We start from the raw sequence: 23,297 nt of genomic DNA on the forward strand, positions 1-23,297 counted from the left end.
TTTTATTAAAGCATAGAGACAGGACCCATGGGCAGGAAGTGCTGCCCCGGGGACCATGAGAAACTTGTTATATACTTGGGAGTTGGGAGAGGTAGTGTCAAGGGGAACTTTTCAAAGAGATTTTCATATGCTAAAGAAGAGTCACAGGATACTGGAGGCCAAGTTATTGTCAAGCTAAGGTTGTTTAACCCTCCAGCAAAGCATTAACACTAAGACAGTAGGGAGCTCAAGTATTTGTTAATGGGCTGCAGGTTATAGGGAAATTTCATTTTTATCTGCCATTTCCTTCTTGCCTTTGTTTCCCATATCACCCCACACTGAGCTCTGCACTGGGTGTGAGGCCTGCTTGAGATTCTCTCTCTCCCTCTCTCTCTACCCAAATCTTGCCCTCTCTCTAAAAAAGATAAAATAACATAAAAATACATGGAAGGACATACACCCCATCTCCTCATAGAAGGAATGTTATGGACACATCGTAGGAAGAACATATAAGGTGTATACGTATAAGATGTTGCCTTGGCCATCTTTGGAAAATAAACTCTGTCACCATGGGCACCTGAGCACCACTAGAAAAATCATGTAACAAAAATTCATCAATTCATGATTCCAACGTCAGCTGCATCCTCGACACCACCTGGCAATTCTGCGTGACTTCTCTGTTCAACTTGCTTCAATTTGCAACGGTTATTTCAAATCTTCTCTGCCGTAGCAGGCACTATATGCAGGTTTCACCCAACACCCGTTGCCAAAACCTTTTTCTCCTGCCCATGTCCTTTAAAGAGGTGAGGAAAACTAAACACTCACTTTCCTAGCCTTGGGGGCGTCTGCGTGGCACAGTTCTGGCCAGCGAGATGTAATCAGAAACCCGCCGCAGGACTTCTGGGCAAGCTCTTGCCTCGAACAAGAAAACGAGGCATGGCGTGGAGGCAGCCAGCCATGTTGTGACTCTCAGGGAAAGGCCAAAAGATTTACAGAAATACAGGCCCCGGGATCACTGAGTCACTGAACAGATGCGGCTGTCTACCTCCAGGCTTCCTATCCTGGGAGAAAAATAGACCTTTCTTTGCTTACGTCGCTGACAGCCAGGTTTTGTGTAGCCCATACACCCACTCTTCTCAGCCCCCTGCTCCTCCAGAGATGACCTTCCCTCCCCCAGAGAGAAAAGTCTCCAGCCGGTCATTGACTTTCTCGCCAGCCAACCTACCTACTTACCTGCCTCCGCAGCCATCCTGCTTCCTCCTTCCCTCCTGTTATAATAGAAGAGGGCTCCCTACTCCATGGATAGGGAAGAGGCGGGTGGTAAGCAGGGAGGTGCCGCTCATGCACCCGTTTTGGTTTTCTGGAAGCCTCACGTTCTGGGCCTCTATCCACTCATCAGCTAGGCGGCCCGAAACAGGCCATGACAGGAGAAAATACTTCGTGGGGTGGAGTCTAAGCCGTGCCCGATATTGTCAGGTGTAGGAAGGAGACAGACCAAGTAGAGGGAACGCTTTACAAGGCAGAGGAATGGAGCCTTGGAGGAACTGAAAATCCCAACGTGGCTGGGAGGGCAGAGCGCAGGAAGGGGTCAGGGGTCAGGGGTCAGAGTAAGCCCGGTTCTATATAGACTAGGCAGGGTTATGATTTTGGTTTTAAACCCTCAATCATTAGCACAAGAAGTGGGTTAAGCTCTCTGGGCCTCAATATCTGCTTCGTAGAACACATTTTAGAACTCTCTGCTTAGTTGTCAGTCGCCTATACCGAGCTGAGAGTTCTTATGGGCCAAGAAAGACCTATCTTTTTACGCATTTTTTGTATCCACCTGGAGGGCGCTTCACAAATGCCTGCCGGATGAAGGAGATTGTGGAGTCCGCCACAGACTTCAGCTATTAACTCCCTCAGTTGGTGCATTTTTGATTCTCCTCGCTCCTTTCCTTCTCTCTCCTTTTCTCGCCCTGCCTCCTCCCTCCCTCTCCCCCAGCCCCTCCAATCCTCTCCCAGCTGCCCGCCTCCCTCTTCCCGGCCCGCCCCTTCGCCGCGTCGCGACGGCCGAGAGGGCCAGGCGGGCTTTACGGCAGCCGCGTTGCGGCGGGGCGGGGCGCCGGGCGGCTGGCGCGCTTGGCGGCAGCGGTGGGAGGCAGGCCGGCAGGCAGGCAGACGGAGTCGCAGGCGGGTGGCGGCGGCCGTGCTTGGTAGTGAGGGCGGGAGGGAGTGAGTCACTGAGCGTGTGTGAGGGAGGGAAGGAGCAAGCGGGCGAGCGAGCAGCCCGCGCCGTCCGCCCGCAGCACCAGCCAGGCCCCGCCGCCGCCCCGCAGCCCAGCGCCGAGGCCGGGCCGAGCCGAGCTGGGTCGGGCCCGGGCCATGCTGCTCACCGTGTACTGTGTGCGGAGGGACCTCTCCGAGGTGACCTTTTCCCTCCAGGTCGACGCCGACTTCGAGCTGCACAACTTCCGCGCGCTGTGCGAGCTCGAGTCCGGCATCCCCGCAGCCGAGAGCCAGGTACGCCGGGCAGCGAGCGGGGTCTCTCTCCAGGGCTGACCCTCCTGCCTTGGGGTCTCACGCCCTCCCTTTGCTGCTGGTGGGGAATTGGGGGTGGGGGAGCAGGATGGCCTCTCCCAGCTCGCCCCCGCGTCCGGGAGGGAGCTGGGATCGGTAGCTGCCCCCACACACTCCGAGCGTGGGGTGGGGTGCCATGGGAGGGAGCGGAGAACCTGACCGCAGACGCACCCACTGCAGCCCGAGGGGCGCGTGGACTGTTGGGCGGCCCTTCCCACCTTCTGGCTCTTTGGCCCCTTCTCCCCTAATAATCCCGAGTTGGGGGTGTTGTGGACCTAAGAAGCAGCTCCAGGTCTGCAAGAGTTCATACATTCTACTTCCCCAACCAGAAATACCAGTTTGGATCGCTGGGGTAGGTTGGTGTTCGTCTGGTGTTCTGGACAGAGCTCCTGCTTAAGCAGCCGTAATTTACCTTTAAATGTAGAGATCTGCACTCCTAGTGAAGGAAAAAGTTTGAGACTTGCATTACCTTGTTTTGAGGCATTTGGAAATGCCGTGTACCTTTTTCCCTACCGCATGGCATTTCTGATTAAATTCTCTAAAAAAAAAAAAAAAAAAAAAAGGTAGTTATTCGTTCATTTCAAGCTGTTTGTTTCTCTGGTTTCTTCGCTGGTAGTAGGCCAGAATCCTTCTTTATTTCAGGCCACAATTGAGAGTTTGGGTGGGTTCAAAGTTCAGAGCTTTATGAGGATATTTTCGTAAAAATGGCCTGGTATCTTCTCAGTGTGATTTGCTTGCTTGTTTCATTTCCCTACCATGCTGGAAGGAAATTCAGCTGCTCTTACATTTATTTGAAAGGAGCAACATAATTTATTCTCAGAATGCCCTGAGCTGCCACCAAACAGAATCGGTGACGATAACTCTGGCCTTTACAGGAAAACATTTAAATCTCGACTTGATAAGTAGACCGTGGAGGACATGGTCTAAACGTTGAGAAAATTATAGAAGTCCTCCAGGGCCCCAGAATGTAAACCCTGATTTTGTACTGCAGTTATGAAATACTTCCAAAAACTATTGCCCAACTGCAGCGTGTTCTGCCCTTTATTGTGATAAACAGATGCGTCAATATTTTGTTCAGAAGTGAGTATGATTCCTTTACACGATGTGAACTTGAGAACCTTGGCATAAAGCTGAATATCAAGAAAGAATAGGTTTCAGGATGCAAAGTGTCACATACGCAGACTGAAGCTGCAGAAGCTACAAAGAAATCGGTAAAAGGAATTTTTTTGCAAATGTTTTCTAAAAACTGAGGAGCCAGTTCCTGCCCATGAATCCCTCACGTGAAAAACTAGGGAAGGACAGTTTAAGTAGGGAAGTAAACACAATTCTGAAATTTTTGAAGGTGGCATTTTCAATTGCTCGCTACCCTCCGGTTCTGTTACCCTGGTTATAATCACCAGCTGGCGGGGGGAATACAAAATGAAAATGTAAGTTGGTCTCATCGTTATTTGGGCTTGGGAGAAGATGAAAAGTGGCATTGCCTCTCTTCCTGCCCTTTTTGAGACGGGCTGTAACAAATTTAAAGGAAGAGACCGATGGAAAAGACCGTTCGTTGTATGGTCCAGGCAGGCACAGTCCTCTGTTTGCTCAGGATGTTAGGAGTACCTCACTAATTGGACAGTTAGGCTAACTCCACAAATTCTTTCTTATTCATTAGGTCACCATTTGGGCATTTACTTCCTCCCAAGCCAAATTAGCATATGGAAGCCTGGGCTCCAACTTCTGTGAAGCCTGCATTACCCAGCTGTAAACAGCTCCCCTGTTTCAAGTTTGTTCCGTTGGCTCCATTGTAACCTAACACAGTATCTATTTTAAGATGTCTGGTGGTCGGTTGTCTTTTCAGTTGCTTGCCTTGCCCATGAGGCAGGAACAGGATCCACCCTAGACACACACTTGAGTCATTTCCGTTCGCCAGATCATAACGGTAAACATCATTATAGTTTTACCTACAAATACATCGCTTACTTGAGGCCCCCAGTCCCACGGCTTCACCGCCCAGGTTCTCCCGTGTTACTCCTCTTCCCCTTCTAGTCCTCCTGCTTGCTCTGCTCATTCTTGTTTACCTTCTCTGTCCTCGTTCCTTCACCTCCATTTCTAAAGGGAGTTTCTTCTTTTTCTTTTCTTCTTTCCTTTTTCTTTCTTTCTTTCTTTTTTTTTTTTTTTTAAAGGTTCCTGGCTGTTCCTTCCTGTCACGGTGTGTCCAAACCACGGATCTCCAAACTTTTTCAGTCAGGTTTCCCTTTGCGTACAGTGTTTTGGAACATCTTTGCGATACATATAATAAATTATAAACATGAACTAATGTTATATGCATCGTATATATGCGCACATATGTATAGAATAACCGTAAACATCAATGAGTGAAGTAATAACCTTATGTCCATTATAAACAACCATAGGATAGCGTTTAAGGAAGGATGAACTAAAATGAATGGAAATGAAAATTCTAATATTTTTCTGTTCCCACATCTTTAAAGAACTGTTTCGCATGCCTGCCCCACATTGGGGATCACTGGTTTAGAATTCACACTTTCACATCAGCATCAGTCGTGCATAAGTATGCACTTGGAAAAGACGTTACTTTTTAACAGCTCTAGTCTGATTATAGTAGTTATAATGTGATGATAACAAATTTAGAATAGAAACTATCTCTACTTGTACATGTGATTAAAGCTGGGCATGTTCCATCTCTTAATACAAGTGTGGGCTTGGAAGCCGGTCATGGCTCTGTTTGATGCTTTGATGCAGAACTTGGCTGGGCAGACTTCAAAGAATTATCAGAACTTAGCTTCACTTTAAATTAATGTCTTTGTATTTTTGAAACATCATTATAATTTACCCCTGTAGGTGGCATGTGGTAAAAACGTGTGCAGAATGTGTAAGGACTCTCAAAAGGCGTGTGTAAATGCCAAGTAATAGCAGTAACTGTATGATCCTGGGAAAGCAGCTCTGTACACAGCGTGATTTGTCGTTTGTAAAACACTATTTTAAAGCAGTGGAAACTGAAATTTTCTATTGTAGCTGGTTTTGACATACTTATTTTTGCAGGTAATTTTCGTGAGTTTTTTTTTCTGATAAATACTGCATATTCATTTTAGAGAATTTGTACCTTATAGGAAAAGGTAGAGAGAAAAAGTTATTATCATATCACCCCGGAAACAACTGCAGTTTACTTCTTAGTGTATCTTTTTTCCTAAGCTTTCTTCCTTTTCTTTGGTTACAATGTAACTTTTAAACCTGATGCCCTGAACTGTACCAACAGTTTCAACTTTCTTTGTTCAGTCAAAGCTACATTGTCAGCATTTTTCCCTGACATTTCAAGTTCTTCAAATTTATAATTTTAATGGGCATGTAATACAGATGTACCGCAGTTTATTTAAAAATTTGCCTATTGCTGGGCATTTGAATTGGGGGAATCGGAAGCAGTTATTAGTAACATTTCCATGGATATCTGTATTTAAGGCTTCGTCCTCATTTCTGATTGTTTTCTCAGGATGTATTCTTAGCTATGGAATTGCCAGGTCTTTTGAAAGGCTTTTAGTAACTGTTGCCATATTGTTTTCCAGAAGGGTTGGAAAAGTCAAGCTGTGGCATGAGATGTATATGTAGATCACTTGGCACATAGTAGGTTTTCAATTAATGATAGATAGTATTAGGGAGTCATTCAGATGTGAGTCCAAATATTCTGTGGCCAGTTGATGGTCCTTACTGCTAGAAACGTATTGTTACGATTTCTGTTGATTGAAGACTAGAAGGCATTTGACCTCATGCTTAGTGATGGAGTTGTTGGTCTTGGAGTTGTTTTAGTCTATTGTTAAATGTCAATTAAGCTTAGAATTTGGTCTCTAGGGTGCTGCCTCTGGAGTAAGTGCTAGCAGTGTGCCAGTTTCGCAGCTTGAGACTTGTAGATGTGTAAATTGTCCTGTTGTGTGTCCTCATAACTGGCAAAACCAGAATTTTTAGCTTTGTGGCCTTTGAGTTGGATATTATGGTGGAAAGCATCACCAATGCCTTACCGAAACTCTTTGTTTTGACTGGTGGAAATGTGAAACCATTGGTCTGATGGTACACTCTTGTTGAGCTGGAAACTCATTCAGATTTCTTATAGGACTTTAGCTATACAATAATCGTCTTTCTTAGACTCTTAAGCCTGTTTTAACAAAAAGAAGTCGGTTCTTTGTGGCAGTTATAATTTCAGCTAAGCTTTTGTTTATTTCATTTGCGTCCTTGGACTAAAATGGAATACGCCTGCTGCTTTGTCAGAGTGAAGAATGTTTTGCTCCTCACCCACATTCTTCAGTCTAGTATTTTTAGGAAATGGGGCAAGATAGCAGTGTTCCACATGCCATGTATGTGTTTGGTGGTAGTTATTACCAGGATCTTAAACTTTTATTGTTACATCAGGCTGTCTTTATTTTAAAAAGTTTTTTTTTTTTTTTTAATGTTTATTTATTTTGGGGGGAGAGAGAGAGAGAGACAGAACACGAGCAGAGGAGGGGCAGAGAGAGAGAGAGAGAGAAACACAGAATCCGAAGCAGGCTCCAGTCTGGGCGGTCAGCACAGAGCCTGACGTGGGGGCTCGAACTTACCAACCCCGAGATCATGACCGGAGCCGAAGTTGGACACTTAACTGACTGAGCCACTCAGGAGCCCCCAGGCTGTCTTTATTTAAAGAAAAAAAAAAAAAAATTTACAGCGTCTGCTGAGGAAAGACTATGTCCACTGAACATCGTGGAGTTTTTATTTACGTGGAAGTCCTGAGTGAGGAGCCGCCAGTGGTCCTTCCTCCTGTTCAGGGCACATTGATACGCTGAGTGGTGCACAGGGTTTTGGTTCCCCTGGTGAGCATAGGCCCTCAGTGGTGACAGACGGCTTACTAGCTCTTGTTCAGGTCACCAGCTAATTGAGCTGGCCGCATTGGACTTCGGTTTGGGGAAGTTGTATGTGGTCCTTAGGGAAGATCTCCCGCTCTTGGAGTCAGGCAGGTGTTCCAGTCCTAGTTCTATTCTTTTTCCTTTTTTTATTTTCTTATTTTTTTTCTTTCTTTATTTTTTGGTACAAAATGGGTGGTTTTATCAAAGCACAGGGCTCGGACCTGGGGGCAGAAAGAGCTGCCCTAGTTCTCTTCTTAAAAGCTGTGTAGTCTCAGGTCACCGCACTCTGTTTCCCTGTCTGCAACATGGGACGAATAATGCCCACCTAGAAATGAGAGGGCGTAGGATGAGGCGGGAGACCGTGGGAACCCGTTCCGATACAAGTGCAAGCCGTGGTTGTGTCTGCCGTGTCTTCATATGGCCCCTCCAGGTTAGCATTGCCAGCTTGAAGACAAGTCTGCTGCCGGATAGGAGCATTTTGATGCTCTGCGTTTGATTCCCTGTTGTAGATAAATGTGCTTCTGTAAGTACAGTTAAAATGTGTCAACCGATTGTATCTCTGCACGTACTGATGGTTGAGTTTCTGAACCTGGAAAATTAAGGAGCGGGCCGTGGACCACCCAGTACCTTTGTTGTAAGGCGGCTGCGCTGTGTTGAGGCCACCTTGTGAGAGCCGCCTGCGTGGCATTTCTGTTGCCATGCCTCCTCTTGCTGGGTGCACACCTCAGCTGGGACACTTGTCCCTTCTGATTTATGGTAGTTTTCGCAACAATTCCACAAGTTACCATGCGGCTCGCGGGTTGTATTGCAAACAGTCTGTGTTGATTCTGTTGTACTTTCGCCACGCGATATGTGGTTACATGAGGGAGAATAGCAGAGTGTGAGTGGATCGATGCAGTGACAGTCCAGTGGACTGCTGGAACATGTTTTAACTTTGCAGGTTGAGGGTAAGAACCAACGATACGTTTTCTAATACTGTATAGAACTTAGGAAGTGTAATCGGCCCTATGAGCTCTGAGTCCATTTTTTTGTGCACCCCCAGAAGTATTTGGCTTTGGAAATTCGGTTTCCTGTTGGTTCTATTTCTCATGTCAGTGGAGATTCTGAGAGCAGATATGACAGATCATTTTTCCCAGCAGAAATCTGTATTTTTCAGGTTGCGTGTCAGGCAGTCTCCCTGCAAGAGCTGTGAGGACATGTGAGGAAGCACTGTAAAATGGTAGTGTAGCAGACCGACCTGGAAGGGACAGCTGTAGCGATTATCTAGCCCCAACTGCTTGCTTGACAAACGGAAATGTGAAGCCAGGACCAGCGGAGGGACGCGGCCACTGTCAGAGCCAGGACGGGACTCAGGTTCCTCAGCTTGCACGTGGCCTGGTGCACAGCAAATCTTTTGAAAGAAAACCTTTCAAAGCCTGAGTTTATTCTGAATACCCCTCTGCAGTATGTAATGGTGCAGGATAGGTTTTATGTTCCTTTGTGGTTAAACTATAGTATGCCCTTTCTCCGTTTTTTTCCTACAGCACAGTGTTTCACCTGCTCTTATGCTCTCAGATTTTTTCAGTGTTTGATTGCACATCAAAAAATGTTTTTGTTAGTAGTACATCCCTGATCCAGTAGAAGAGAAGGAAGAATGCAGAACAGGCAGTATTTGGAAAACTTTTAGACTTGCCAGCGTGCAAGATCATTGAAAAATGGATACATTGGGATGTCATATGCAGCTTGGTGTCTGTAATTGACAAGACTGTATCCCATACTGGAAAGTTGCTAAGAGAGTAAATGTTAAAAGTTCTTGTCACAAGAAAAAAAAAAAAAAAGACATTTGAGCTACGCAAACAAAACAAATTCCTGTCCTCAGGTAGCTTCCATTTTAGTGGAACAGAAAGACAATAAAGAAACAGATATTTAAGGAGCTCCTGGGTGGCTCAGTCGGTTAAGCGTCCAACTTTGGCTCAGGTCATGATCTCATGGCTTGTGAGTTCAAGCCCCGTGTGGGGCTGTGTGCCGACAGCTCAGAGCCTGGAGCCTGCTTCAAATTCTGTGTCTCTGTCTCCCTCCCTCCCTTCCTCCCTCCCTCCCTCCCTTTCCCTGTCTCTCTCTTTCTCTCTTTCTCCCTCTCCGCCCCCCCCCCCCTTGCTCTGTTTCTCAAAAATAAACAGTAAAAAGAAATAGATACTTAATATGAGAGGGTTTTTAAATAGGGTGATTAGTGAAGGGCTCTGGAAAGGTTATATTTGATCAGAGACCTTAATAAAGAGTGGCTGGGAGGACGTCTGGCTGGCTCAGTTGGTAGAGCACGTAATTCTTGATCCTGAGTTCAGGCCCCATGTTAGGCATAGAGCTTACTTAAAAAAGAAATAGCTGGCGAAAGAACATTCTTCAGGTAGAGAGAAGAGCAAGTGAAACAGTCCCAAGGGGGAAATTGATCCCATTATTTAGGGAGCAGCAATTACGGTATGAAATGAAGTCAGAGGGGGAGCCAGGGACCAAATTGTTGGACCTAGCAGGTAACGGGAAGGATTTAGGCTTTTATTCCAGGTGTGATGGGAAACCATTGGAGGGTTTTGAGCAGGCTGGGACTGACATCTGGTGAAAAGGGACACTGTACGTAGTCTTCCTGCTTTGTTCCATGTTATTTCTCAGTGCTTCATATGGTGAACTCTTTTCTGGTTGTAGATCGTCTATGCTGAAAGACCCCTCACAGACAACCACAGATCGCTGGCTTCCTACGGCTTGAAAGATGGGGATGTCGTGATTTTACGACAGAAGGAGAATGCAGACCCTCGACCTCCAGTGCAGTTCCCAAGTAAGACATCCCTGACACAGGCATCAGGAGACAGCATAATGCAGTGGGTCAGAGCTGTGGACTAGCTTCGGGTTCAGACTCCGGGGTACAGACTCTGCCCCTTGGTTGCTCTGTATCCTTGGCTGGGTTGACTTCCCTATGGCCGTTTTCTTAGCTGTGAGAATAGCGCAGCCTTCAGCATGCCCTCGATAAATGTTCGCTTCTGTTGTGATCGATGAGAACTGTATCCTGGGGAAGGACTTAAGAGGCCATCTATGCCTGTTATTCCTGACTGACTTTTGCTGCTTCGTGTCTGGCCCTCAGCTAGCGGGCCTGTGTGGAACATTTTACAGTCAGCCAGGCACCTGCATGCACATTGCACAGGATCACGGTTGTAGGGGAGGAGATTCCTCTTTATAATGTGTTATCCTTATTAGACAAAGCTCCAGTTTTAAGTGACGTCTTCAGTGTTACATAGCTAATAAGTGAAGGCATGGGAACTAAAACGTGGTACTTTTCCCATTGTACTGAGCTTTATGAACATTAGGCAGCCGGACCACCAGATTCTGCTCCTTGCCCACCAGCCGTGTTAATCATGTGAAAGGAAACTTACCTGTCTCGGTGTTCTATCAGGAATAGGGGTTTATAGTCTGGAATCTGTGCTTTGGGATCTAGAACGTTTCTGTGTCCCTGAAATAAATACTCACAGTTGCATGGCTGAGAGCATGTGTGCATTTGATAGGGAGAGGGTTAGTAGCTTTCTTTGGATACTCAGAGGGGTTCACGATCTACAAAAAGTGGCCAGGGTTCTGATGTGGAACCCTTGAATGAAATGTAATAGTGTTTTCCATTCCCTGCCGTCTTCAGGTAGATTTCTTAAATACTGTTTAGTCTCTAGGTCAGTGGGTTTAAAGTTTGTGGTTCCAGCTGATGAGTGTCTGGGTGATGATGACACATGCCAGCTTAGAACACAGTGCATCCATTCAGCCCGAAACTGGGGCTGTAAGAGACCGTCAAGCACTGTTCCTCCCAGATAGGGATTACATTAGTCCCTTGGGTCTACTGTTAAACTTTAGAAAGAGTTGTGACTTGAACATGTCAGTCAAAAAAAAACCAAAACAAATCTTCCTTTGGTTAATTTGGTGAAATTGTTAGTTCTGGAGAATTGCTGGTTGTTTTTTTTTTTTTTTTTTTCCTGTACTGTCGCATGTGGACAAGAGAGCCAGTCTGTGGGGGAAGGGAGCAGATCTAGTCGTTCAGGTAAACAAGTTTTTCAGAATTACTCTGAAGCGAATGGACTCTCAAGATAAGTGTTACCATGGTTAAAGATAAAAATTGCTTACCCTGCAGAGAAGGTCCACCCATATATGTGTTGCTGGTTGGTATGGATTAACTCCCTCATGCGCATGTGTGTATACACACACACACACACACACACACACACACACAAGCTGCCAGCTGAGGTTTGTTGGAAGGAAGTGGCTAGTTGAACCCATGCTAAAGAGGCAGAATGATACTTGAGTTTAAGGATTCCCTTCTTCTAGGGGCGCCTGGGTGGCTCAGTCGGTTAAGCAACCGGCTTCAGCTCAGGTCATGATCTCACAGGTCATGGGTTCGAGCCCCGCATCGGGCTCTGTGCTGACAGCTCAGAGCCTGGCACCTGCTTCGGATTCTGTGTCTCCCTCTCTGCCCCTCTCCCGCTTGTGCACGCGCTCTCTCTCTCTCTTTCTCTCTCTCTCTCTCTCTCTCTCTCTCTCTCAAAAGTAAATAAGCATTAAGGAAAAAAAAAAAAAAAGGATTCCCTTCTAGTTGATTTCCCAACAGCTTCAGGATAGCCTCAACTTGAAACAGGAGTGACCATCAGGCACATTTTTGGGATTGAGGAGATACACATTCGCTCAGTTCTAGCCCCTAATTCTGTCTCTGCTCTACCTTTTTTTTTTTAAAGGTAAAGCTCCTTTTCTAAGTAACCATTTTGTTGAGATATCATTCGTATACCATACAATTCACTCATGTAAGGGGTGCAGTTCATTTTTAGTCTGTTCCCAGTTGTGCAGCCATCACTACAATCAATCGTAGCACATTTTTATCACCTTCTAAAGAAACTGGACCCATTAGCAGTCACTCCCCATCTGCCTCCAAGCCTTCTAGCCCTAGGCAACCGTCAGTCTACTTTCTGTGTCTGTATTTTCCTATTCTGGACATTTCATAGAAATGGAATCCTATAATACGTGGGTCCTTTGTGTAAGGCTCCCTTTTATTTTCCTTTCATTTTAATAAGGTCAGCTCAGCCTGGATTATGGAACCCAGGAGTTGTAGCCTCCAAATCTGTTCTATCTTTTGGTGACCTCAGCACCGAAAACCTGAGCAAGTTCCTTTTCTTCTGTTGGTCTCTCCTGTGAAACGATTACACCTGCTAGCTCCCCGGGGGTGTGAGAGGCGTTAGCCATGGTGCCAGATGAAAGTGTAAGTTCCAAGAACCAGTATGTTTAGCAGAGACTTGTAGAATTTTACATCTGAAATTTATGCAGTTCACTTGGTTTGTATAGTATTCTTTACCCCAGGTGTCTGGGCCCTTTGAGAAATGTCAAAACAAACTAGGATTTTTCTCAAGAATCACATCCAGATTTATGTGGTTATGTTTATTAAGACTAGCTTTAATTTTTTTTTTTTTAATTTTTTTTTTCAACGTTTATTTATTTTTGGGACAGAGAGAGACAGAGCATGAACGGGGGAGGGGCAGAGAGAGAGGGAGACACAGAATCGGAAACAGGCTCCAGGCCCTGAGCCATCAGCCCAGAGCCCGACGCAGGGCTCGAACTCACGGACCGCGAGATCGTGACCTGGCTGAAGTCGGGACGCTTCACCGACTGCGCCACCCAGGCGCCCCTAATTTTTAAAAAATACAAATAAGTAGGGGCTCCTGGGTGGCTCAGTCAGTGAAGCGTTCGACTTCAGCTCAGGTCACGGTCTCGCGGTTCGTGGGTTCGAGCCCCGCGTTGGGCTCGGCTGACGGCCCGGAGCCTGGAGCCTGCGTCGGATTCTGTGTCTCCCTCTCTGCCCCTCCTCCGCTCATGCTCTGTCTCTATCTCTCAAAAATAAATACACGTTAAAAAAAATACAAGTAAGTAAAAGCTTGTTATGTCTTCTGGGATATCGTAGAAGCCAAAAATCCAGGGTCATTACCATTGACTGCACCCCTTTTCTGTTCTTGGTTGTGGGTTCACTCAGACTGCAGTGTTTATATTCAGTCAGCGTGAGAGAGCGCGGAGGAAAGGTCAGACGTCTGCAATTACCATTTACCGTATACCGTTCACCAGCAAGTGTTCCGCTGTGCCCTTCTTGTGTGTCACTGGAAGTAAACTCTGAACCGATTTTCCCCAACAGACTTGCCCCGCATAGACTTCCGTAGCATAGCCGTGCCTGGCACGTCAGGCTCCCGGCAGCGCCGGCCACCAGGAGCACAGCAGTCCCACTCATCTCCCGGAGACATAGCTTCATCTCCTCAGGGCTTGGACAATCCAGCCTTGCTCCGAGACATGTTGCTGGCCAACCCGCACGAGCTGTCCTTGCTAAAGGAGCGCAATCCACCCCTGGCGGACGCTCTGCTCAGTGGAGACCTTGGTAAGCTTATCGACGTGGAAGACTGGCGAGCGGACCTGAGGGGAAGTAGTGGTGTCGCGGCAGATTTGGAGAAACTCCAGCAACGGGGGTGTTCAGCCCGCCAGGTCACGTGATCTCTCGAGCAGCCCAGTTGCTCTCCGAGAGGTAAAGTGATGCTGATGCCAGAGGCGGAGTTGAGTGGCGGTCGGGATCCAATTTTGCAACAGCACAGAGTTCTGAAATCCAGCTCGAGCAGCCTCCTCCACTGACGGTTTTTTGTTGCCCCAAATTACTTTCACGGCGCATAACCTAGGGACTGGTATTCTAACCTGTTCGGTGGGAGCCTCAGTTGAAGAGAGCACCAGTAAGCCAGCTGAGGCCGGGTGAAATGCTCTTAGGGACAGAAAACCTGTCCGGTGCCATCAGCCCGTATGGCAAAACGGAGCCCTCTGACTCTCACCCACCCCAAGATTAACGATAGTCGGTTGTCGCCAATAGCTTGTTGCTGTGTTTGAGCCATTCTTGAGTTAAGCAGAATGTTTGTTTTTAGTCAGCTCGATGAATCAAGTTTTTCTCTGTAAATTTCTCCAGTTTTACTCCTGGGTTTATGCAACTGTGCTGATTACATTTTAAAGCGTAACAGATGCTCAATAGCTCATTGTTCAGCTGACCCTTTTTTAAACTGAGGTAATGATTACCTAACAGAAATGCGCAGGTTTTAAGTATACAGTTCATTGAGTTTTGGCAAAGTCCTGGAGCCGCCACCCTAGTCAAGATGATAGAATATTTTCTCGCTCCCGAATTCCAGTATGTCCTCTGCTGGTCAGTTTCCGCCCCTTATGGGCTACTGCCGTTCTGATAACCGTGTTTTCAGTCTCCGGGTTAATGGAATCACACAGTATGTCCCTTCTCATGTCGGGCTTCTTTTGTCAGCTTAATGTGGTTTAGATTCCTTCGTGTTGTGTGTATTGATAGCTCATACGACCGTTATCTTGGTGTCTTTAATTTCTTCCGCAACATATCTAATCGCCAAAGACCGTGATGGTGGCACGTAGAACTTGATACATTTAAATACACCCTCATTTAAGAAACAGCGAGACTAAGGTGGTTCTTGTGACCTACATTTTATAGCAAGCGGTATTTTCTCTTTGCTCATTTTCCTGCCTGTTACTCACGAGGTCCTGTAGGTGGACTGACAGTAGTTTGCATGTAACGTCCCTGGTCTAAGGCAGGGGGTCTTCTCAAGGGAGTGGCAGGAAAAGCGGGGCTGTAGTGCCCTGTGGGTCTTGTCGTCTCTCATCGAAGCGTAGCTGACACGCGGTGTTGGCGGTAGAGTCGCGGGGGCACAACACGGTGATTCGTCATGCCCACGCCTTGTGCTGTGCCGCTGCAGGTGTGGCTGCCCTCTGTCCCCACGCAGGGCTGCGACGGCACCACCGACTCCGTGCCCTGTGGTCGCGCTCTGTTTTAGTTCTGCGTAATAGGTTAATGGGGGCAGCGGGGAGGAGAGGAGTGGGGTCACTCATCTGCCACACAGATGGCTGTTTCTGCTGATTTAAATTGAAATGCTGTTACCTCTGAGTAGAAACAGTGTGACGGATAATTTCTTACCGGAATAGATGACTTTTGAAAATACTTTATTTCTTGACACTGAATTTAGGGGACGTAGTCTTGCCTCAGAAATAGCAAGTAAGTGTAATTGCCCATTTAAAATAATTCTTAGGCATCCTTTCTGCATCTTTTATAGTTGTATTTTGAGAAACGATTTGATCTGGAAAAGTACTAACAGAGAATGGAAATAGCGTGGTACTCAAGATGTCCCCCTTGTTGTTTTTGTAGAGAAATTTTCTAGGGTCCTGGAGGGACAGCAACAGGACCGAGCCCGGAGAGAGCAAGAAAGGATTCGTCTCTTTTCTGCCGACCCTTTTGATCTTGAAGCTCAGGCCAAAATAGAGGAAGATATAAGGTAATGACCCTTTACCTAAAGAGCAAGCTTTAGAGAATCCAGATTTCCCAAATGTGACAGGTGACCTGGTATCAGTCGGGCATCTACTTTGAGGCAGCGTCCTTGTTTTGTATGTGAGATAGTAATTTCAGCCTTTTCGGTCACTCTCCTCTTCCGTTCTCATGTGTGCATTTAACATTACAAAGTACGGGTACCTACCTTGGGGACTTTAATGAAGACTCCCGGACTAGCCTGCGGTGCATCATTAGAGCAAGCCCATCAACCTGGGGTCGATGACCCCAGGACTGCGCACAAGCTCCAGTTCGGTGAGACTGTTAGGCTGTCTGTACAGGCTGATTGGAATCTCAATCCTTACACATAATACACAAGCCCTAATTAAACCCAGGCTTGAGCATGATTGGATTAGAGAGCCCTGTACGGATGGGCCCTTGTAGTCCTGGGTCTGTTTTCCTTCTGCAGTTCTTGAGCTGGCCTCCGTGGATAAACAGACTGCCAGACACATTTCCAGCTCCAGTTTCCCTAATGCTGTGGCTCGCACCTGGGGCTAAGGTAGCATCACACAGGAAGCTTTAAAAATGCAGATGGCTTGTGCTCTGTTCCCCAGTCAGCCAGATGGATCAGCATCATAAGAGGTGGGGCCAGAGCAGGTATAATGATGCTAATGCCAACCTCAGTCACATCGTGAGTCACAAGAACGATGCTGGTCAGTGGTCAGTCCGTTAGAATGAAAGCACAGCTGCCCCCCACCCCCATGTCGTGTTTGTTGCGAACGGTGAAGGCTTTGGCACAGTAGTCCCTCACCTTACCCGTGGTTAATTGCAGTCCAGGAGCAGGTACATCAGAAGGTCAGTAGTAGCCCAACAGTGTCACAAGGCCTGTGTCATTCGCCTCAGTTCATCTTATTACGTGGGCATTTTAGCATCTCCCATCATCACAAGAAGGGTGAGTACAGTACAGTAAGGTATTTTGAGAGAGACCACGTTCACATAACATTTGCCACAGAGTATTGTTCTGTTTTATTACTGTTGCTTATCTCTTACTGGGCCTCACTGATAAATTAAGCTTTATCATAGGTGTGTATATATAGAAGAAAACATAGTATGTATAGGGTTCAGTACTGTCTGTGTTTTCAGGCATCTGCTGGGGGTCATGGAATGTATCCCTTGCAGATAAGGGGGAACCACTGCATAGCTAAGAAGAACTGTGTTCTTTGTCATAATCTTTGGTTACTTGAATGAAGCCTGACTTGGTCATTACATTATACTGTCAGCTTAGAAGTCAGATAATGGTTATTTTATCTTTTATTTCTCTGACTACATTTGAAATCAGGGACATTTAAATTGTATGCCGGAATCAGTTGCTAGCCCTTAGCCATTCACTTGTGTTCTTGTTGATTAAGTGTCCCCATTAATTGCGTCAGTATATTAGTATATGAATATTTTGGGGGAAAAAAAAACCCAAAAACATCTCACTAAGTAAATCTACCCAGAGAAATAGGAAGAAATTTGTGTTCTCTGAACTTGACCACATTGCAGTTGTAAGGGAACCTGACATAATTCTCAAGAATAGATGTGTTCAGGGGCTCACTCAGTTGAATGTCCGACTCTTGATTTCAGCTCAGGTCATGATCCCAGGGTCATGGGATTGAGCCCTGTGTCAGTCTCCATGCTGAGCACAGAGCCTGCTTGGGACAGTCTGTCTCTCTCTCTCTCTCTCTCTCTCTCTCTTTTTCTCTTTCTTCTCTCCTTCATCTCTCTTTCTTCTCTCCTTCTCCCACCCTCCCTCTCTCCCTGCCCCTACTTTGCCCTCCCCCCTGTGGCCACACTTTCTCTGTCTCTCTCTTTCTCAAGTGAAGGATTATGGACCAGAAATGTCTCAAGTAAGAGATGTAAAGTCTCTCCCGTAGAGTGATGAGAGAGAAATGAGAATCCACAAGTCGTGCGTGTGGTCTTGCGTGCTCGCTCGCTCTCTAAAAAAAAAAACAAAATAGATGTGTTCCATCCAGAAGCAGGAGTGGTGGGTGGGAGGGAGGGTATCGTAGCCGAACTCTGACCCTGCACTGTTGGCAGAGTAGCCATGAGATGAGGCATATTTGTGTAGCTCGAGGGGGGCCCGGGGAGGTTAAGGAAATGGGATAACGCGTACAGTCTTTTCAAGAAGACCTTGTGCCTCTGAAGAGACTCTACATACGTACGGAGCCCAGAATAGCCAAAGCGACTGGTATTATCTCAGAAGATTTTTTGCTGAAATTTATCTTGGTTGGAGTCAACGCAAGGTCAGGAATACACAACTAATTTTAGTTCATCTCTAAATTTAATAATGTGACAAAAGAGAAACGCTGTGTAGTTCTGTCAAGTGCCTTTTGAAGTTTTATTTGGTATGTTGCACCAGCGATTCCTCAGCGTATGTATACGTTGGAGTATAATAGCTCGCATGTTTCCCCAACTAAATTAAATGAGGGTGCCTTGGACTTTCTGAGAAGTTTCATGCATTTTACAGAATGACTCCTAAAGCCAGCAGTTCATTTGAGGTGGAGTATTACCGCGAAAAGGACAGGCACTGCAGTTTAGAACAGGGCTCCGCCAACTTCGTCCACAGAGAGCCGGACCGTGAAGATCGTAGGGTTTGCAGGCCGTGCTGTCTCTGCCACCAGCACTCCCGTCCACCAGCGCCGTATCAGAGCGACCATAGATGACCCCACAGGATGGAACTGAGTGGTGTGGCTGCACTCCCGTAGAAGTTCACAGGTGGCGGCCTGTAATGTGCTAGCCCCTCGCCTGCGGTTATAATTTCTCCCCAATCTTGGGCCCTGTTCTGTTAGTATCTCAGTCTTCGGGTACGTTGCCCAGCGCCTGCCTTCGTTTCCATTAATGTTGGTAGTGTTTGGTGATGTTTTTAAAAGGAGGTTGGGAACGGAGACAGGAGATGTAGAAGTAAGCTGGAACTCCCTTTTACATCCCTTTCTCGTTTAAGAATTAGAATCTGTCTAATGTTTGAAGAAATGGTTTGCTGGACCAAGTGAACTGTGGGTGTGTGTGTGTGTGTGTGTGTGTGTGTGTGGTTTTCCAAGTGATAGACAGGTAGCTAAAGAGGTGTGTGCATTTTCCCAGCATCTGCTCTTTTGTTAACATCGTGTCGTAGATGGCCGTATCCCTCTTAGCAGTCCTGGAGTAGGAGTCCACCCCCTCGTTTACAGGTAGAAAACCCAGTCTTGGAGGTGAAGCAGTGGGTGCAGCAGGACAGTTGAAACCTCTGTGTTTTACGTTTGCCAACCATCTTTAACGCACTGGACATAGGACGCATACCCAGATACCCAGTAAATCCCCGTGAAAACGGAAGCATTCACGAGATTCTGACATTCTACAGAATTAAAAGATTTTGACTCTTACTCTCTCGAGATTCAGTTTCCCGCATCTGAGCTTGTAAAGGGTGCAGAACTGTTTGACGTGAAAGTAATTTGTGTGCCTTTAGATTTTCTGCCAGCTGTATCTCACTACCTCACCTGCTGCAGGGGAGAGTGCCAATGTCCACTTCCAGGGCTCAGCTGCTATAATAGGGGCAAAAGATACGGACACATCTGGTGTGTGGTTTCTTTTTTTCAGTCAGTGAAAGGGAGACTTCATTGAGGCACACAGGCTCTGGGGTTCGGGCAGGGGGCCGTCCCGCAGGCAAAGAGCCGCTGGAAGGGCCTTATCTGACCTTCCTCTTGGGGGTGCAGGTCATTGCTGTGACCACACTTCTTGTGGCAGTTGGCAGCGCAGGGGTGCAGGCGAGCAGAGCTCTCACGGCAGGTATCTTGTTGCAGTTGTATTTCTGGGCCGGCTGGCGGAGGGAAGGCTGGAGGGTGCCACCCCCGGCCAAGCACCAAGCACCAAGCACCGGGCGGACTCTTCCTGGGTATTGTAGCCATCCTCCAGCTGTTTGCCCACAGAAATCAGAAGCTGCTGCTCAGGCGAGATGCCCTCCTGGTCTCAGATTGTAGCCTAGACATTCTCACTGGTGTCACTGGGCTCAACCTCAAGGGTGGCGGTCTCGCCCATCAGGGTCTTCACAAAGATCTGTGTCTCTGCGTCTGCCACACTCATGGAAGAGAAAGCCCCGTCTGTGTTTAATACTGTGACTTCTGAAACAGATGATGATTTCGCTCTACTTGGTTTGTTGCAGGCAACAGAACATCGAAGAAAACATGACAATAGCTATGGAAGAGGCTCCTGAAAGTTTTGGCCAAGTAGTGATGCTTTATATTAACTGCAAAGTCAATGGACATCCTGTGAAAGCCTTTGTTGACTCAGGTGACGTCTCTGTCTTTGTCTATCTGTCCAACATTCTGACCTGACACAGGGAGAAGGGGAGACTCTGCTTTAACCCTGGTAAAGATGGCAGTAGTCCTCCAGGCTGCCACCTGACCAGCCCGGGGGTTATGTCACTTGCCAAGCTTTGTGTGTGTCTGTTGTCACAGGTTTATTTTTGTAATCTCTCTTTTTTTTTTTTTTTTAAGTAAGTAAACTATGCCCCAAAACGTGGCACTTGAACTCACAACCCTGAGATCAAGGGTCGCACGCTTTACTGATTGAGCCAGCCAGGCACCCGTAATCATTTCTTAACTGGTTTTGTCTTTCGCAGGATCTCCTTTAACTTCCTACCTCCCCTTATTTGGCATCCTGAGTTTTTCGGATATCTCTGTGGGAAATTTGGGAGTAAATGGGTTCAGCAGAAGGAGCTGTAAGAAGCGGCTGCATGGAGTGTAGGTCAGACAGATATTTCAGCACGGTCTGTGCACCAGCGCTTTGCCAGGACGACGAGGAGGGGGAGCGTGTGTGTCGGGGCTCTCGGCCTTAAAGAACTTAACAGCCAGGTCAGGAGACAGGGAGTTTCCCACTTGAGGATTCAGATAAGCCCCGTACCAGCTGGCACCTTTTCTCACCGTAATAGCTCTGTTTCCCAGTAAGATCGCGCAGAGCACCGTGCGGGTGTGGCTGAGTGGTCTTATGTGTCTTCATTCTGTGCAGTTCCCTCAGGCTGTAAGATAGGATGAATTCCTAGAGTAGCAGAAGCCTCTGCTCAAGTGATACTTTCCTCCGTTTGTCCATCCACAATTATTTGAGCACATGCTAGGTTTCAGTTGTCATTAAGAGTTTGTATCTTGAGGGGGCACCTGGGTGGCTCAGTCGGTTAAATGTCCAGCTCTTGATGTCAGCTCAGGGTTTGATCTCAGGGTTGTGAGTTCAAGCCAGACATTGGGCTCCACACTGAACATGATGCCTACTTAAAAAAAAAAACTTTGTACCTTGAGATGCATACATTCTTGGGAGAAGCAAATTTGCCGATTATTCGGTTTAAAAATGTCTGTTGAATGCTGTAGGCAGGGCACTTGTGCTGAGTGGGAGTTAAGACTCACTAACTGTAGCCTAATGGGGCTCCTGTGAGTGAGAGAGACAAATACCCAAGAGACTCTAATATTAACCACACTCAACATTTATTGAGCCTCTATTGTATGCCAGGCAACATATTAGGTGCTTAATATAAATCATCTTAATTTCAGTTAGTCCTCAGGAAATCCCTGTGAGCTGTGTTTGACTATTAACCCTATTTTGTAGGTAGGGGGGCTTAGACGTTGAGAGGTGGTGTCCCTCTTCAGGTAGACAGGGTCACGAGGAGCAGGCTGTGGGTCCAGCCCCAGATCTGTTTGATGGCAGATTCCACAACAGCAAGAATCCGATGCGTGTTGGGTACACATCGAGACCACATTCGCACCACGACTGGGGTGCTCAGGCATGGCTTTGAACTGAGCTGTCTCCATGAGCAAGAGGATGGGGCTTCAAGCCGAGGCTTGAGAGAAGGCAGGGGAGCGGTGAAAGGGACCCTTCTCGTGTCGGGCTTGCTTACTTTACATCAGTAAATAGCTTCTGTGGGGTAGAGTGAGGAGAGGGGAAGAAAAGAGGAAAGTTGCCTTCTCCAGTTTTCTCTTCCTTCACTTTTGCTGGGCCTTCTTTTTTTTTTTTTTTTTTTTTTTTTCAGCGTTTATTTATTTTTGGGACAGAGAGAGACAGAGCATGAACGGGCGAGGGGCAGAGAGAGAGGGAGACACAGAATCGGAAACAGGCTCCAGGCTCTGAGCCATCAGCCCAGAGCCCGACGCGGGGCTCGAACTCACGGACCGCGAGATCGTGACCTGGCTGAAGTCGGACGCTTAACCGACTGCGCCACCCAGGCGCCCCTGCTGGGCCTTCTTGAATCTAACTTTCCTCTAGTGCCAAGAGCTTTCAGTGTCCATGAAGTGTAAGGTGGCTAATGAGTAATGCGAACAGGGAGTGTTGGAACTGAAGGAGAGGAAAACTCACTGGGTAAGGACAGTTTTGAGCTTGGTCTTAAAGTGTAAGTGGAAATCAGAGAAAGTGAAGGCAGGGGGCGCTCTGCAGGAGGGTCAGCGCGAGTAAGAGGCAAAGGGAACAATTTCCTCCTGTCAAATTGGAGGGTTTTGAACAGTCAGAGTAGAAGTCTGATATTTGAGTCTGTTTGGGCTACTATAAAAATACTGTCAACTGGGGGGCTTATAAACAACACAGATTTATTTCTCGTAGTTCTGGAGGCTGGGAAATCCACCGTGAAGATGCAGGCAGGTCCAGCGTCTGCTGACCTGCTTCCTCGTTCACAGATGTTCTCTTCTGGCTGTGCCCTCACGTGGCAGGAAGGGGGAGGGAGCTGTCCGAGGTCTCCTGTGCAGGGGCACTCAGCCCATTCCTGAGACTTTCACCTTCGTGACCTAATCACCTCCCAAAGACCCCACCTCCTAATCCCATCATGTTGAGGGTCAGGTTTTAACATAGGAACTTTGCAGGGACACAGATACTCAGTCTGTTGCAGCAGGAAGTAGTTTGGCCAGGATGAGGTAGGTTGTGAAGCTGTGACAGTGGAGCTGGAGGCTAATCTTATTAAAGAGTAGAAGCCATGGAGGATTTGTGAGCAGAGGAATAAGTGGTCTGAAGAAGACGATTATTTGAGGAAGACCAAAGATAGTTACAGATCTGGAGAATTCTGTACCGCTCAGGGGCAGGACTATTTCCTTGCTTTATAAAAATTATGCATCCATAGAGTGGTTTGGAAACCAGAGAAGTTGTCCATTAGCAAGGGGAATAGGGTGTGAGCTAGGCCGATTGCTATAGTTAGAAGAAGGAAGGTCAGAAATAGAAATTGCATAAAACTTACTCACAGGGTTGGAGCAGAGTTTGAGAATGGGGAGAAGGCTGAGACGCCTGGGTGGCTCAGTCGGCTGAGCGCCCGACTTTAGCTCGGGTCATGATCTCATGGCTCGTGGGTTCGAGCCCCGTGTCAGGCTCTGCGCTGACAGCTCAGAGCCTGGAGCCTGCTTCCGATTCTGTGTCTCCCTCTCTCTCTGCCCGTCCCCTGCTTGTGTTCTGTCTCTTTCCCTCTCTCAAAAAGAAATAAACATTAAAAAAAAATAATAAAAACTTTAAAAATAAAAAAAAGAGAGCGAGGGGAAGGCTAAAGGAAGAGTCGTCACGGGGGCTGTCTG

General features: G+C 47.0%; 1 protein-coding gene and 1 pseudogene across 3 annotated transcripts in view; one reads left to right on the forward strand and one right to left on the reverse strand.

Annotated features, from left to right (window-relative positions):
* Window positions 1-2,103: 2,103 nt before the first annotated feature.
* The window catches only part of LOC122479967 (protein DDI1 homolog 2), a 39,211-nt gene continuing 18,017 nt past the window's right edge, over window positions 2,104-23,297 (forward strand). The window contains exons 1-5 of one of the 3 annotated variants that reach the window (XM_043573831.1): window positions 2,104-2,478; window positions 10,086-10,215; window positions 13,582-13,818; window positions 15,637-15,763; window positions 19,928-20,055. In XM_043573831.1, coding sequence (XP_043429766.1) covers window positions 2,341-2,478; window positions 10,086-10,215; window positions 13,582-13,818; window positions 15,637-15,763; window positions 19,928-20,055 — 760 coding nt within the window. In that variant the 5' untranslated portion in view covers window positions 2,104-2,340. The remainder of the gene's footprint in view (window positions 2,479-10,085; window positions 10,216-13,581; window positions 13,819-15,636; window positions 15,764-19,927; window positions 20,056-23,297) is intronic. The other 2 variants (XM_043573834.1, XM_043573832.1) reach the window with 2 other exon arrangements.
* Window positions 19,383-19,866, reverse strand: LOC122479754 (annotated as a pseudogene).

This window comes from Prionailurus bengalensis, chromosome C1, assembly GCF_016509475.1.
Source record: "Prionailurus bengalensis isolate Pbe53 chromosome C1, Fcat_Pben_1.1_paternal_pri, whole genome shotgun sequence".
Lineage (NCBI taxonomy): Eukaryota > Metazoa > Chordata > Mammalia > Carnivora > Felidae > Prionailurus > Prionailurus bengalensis.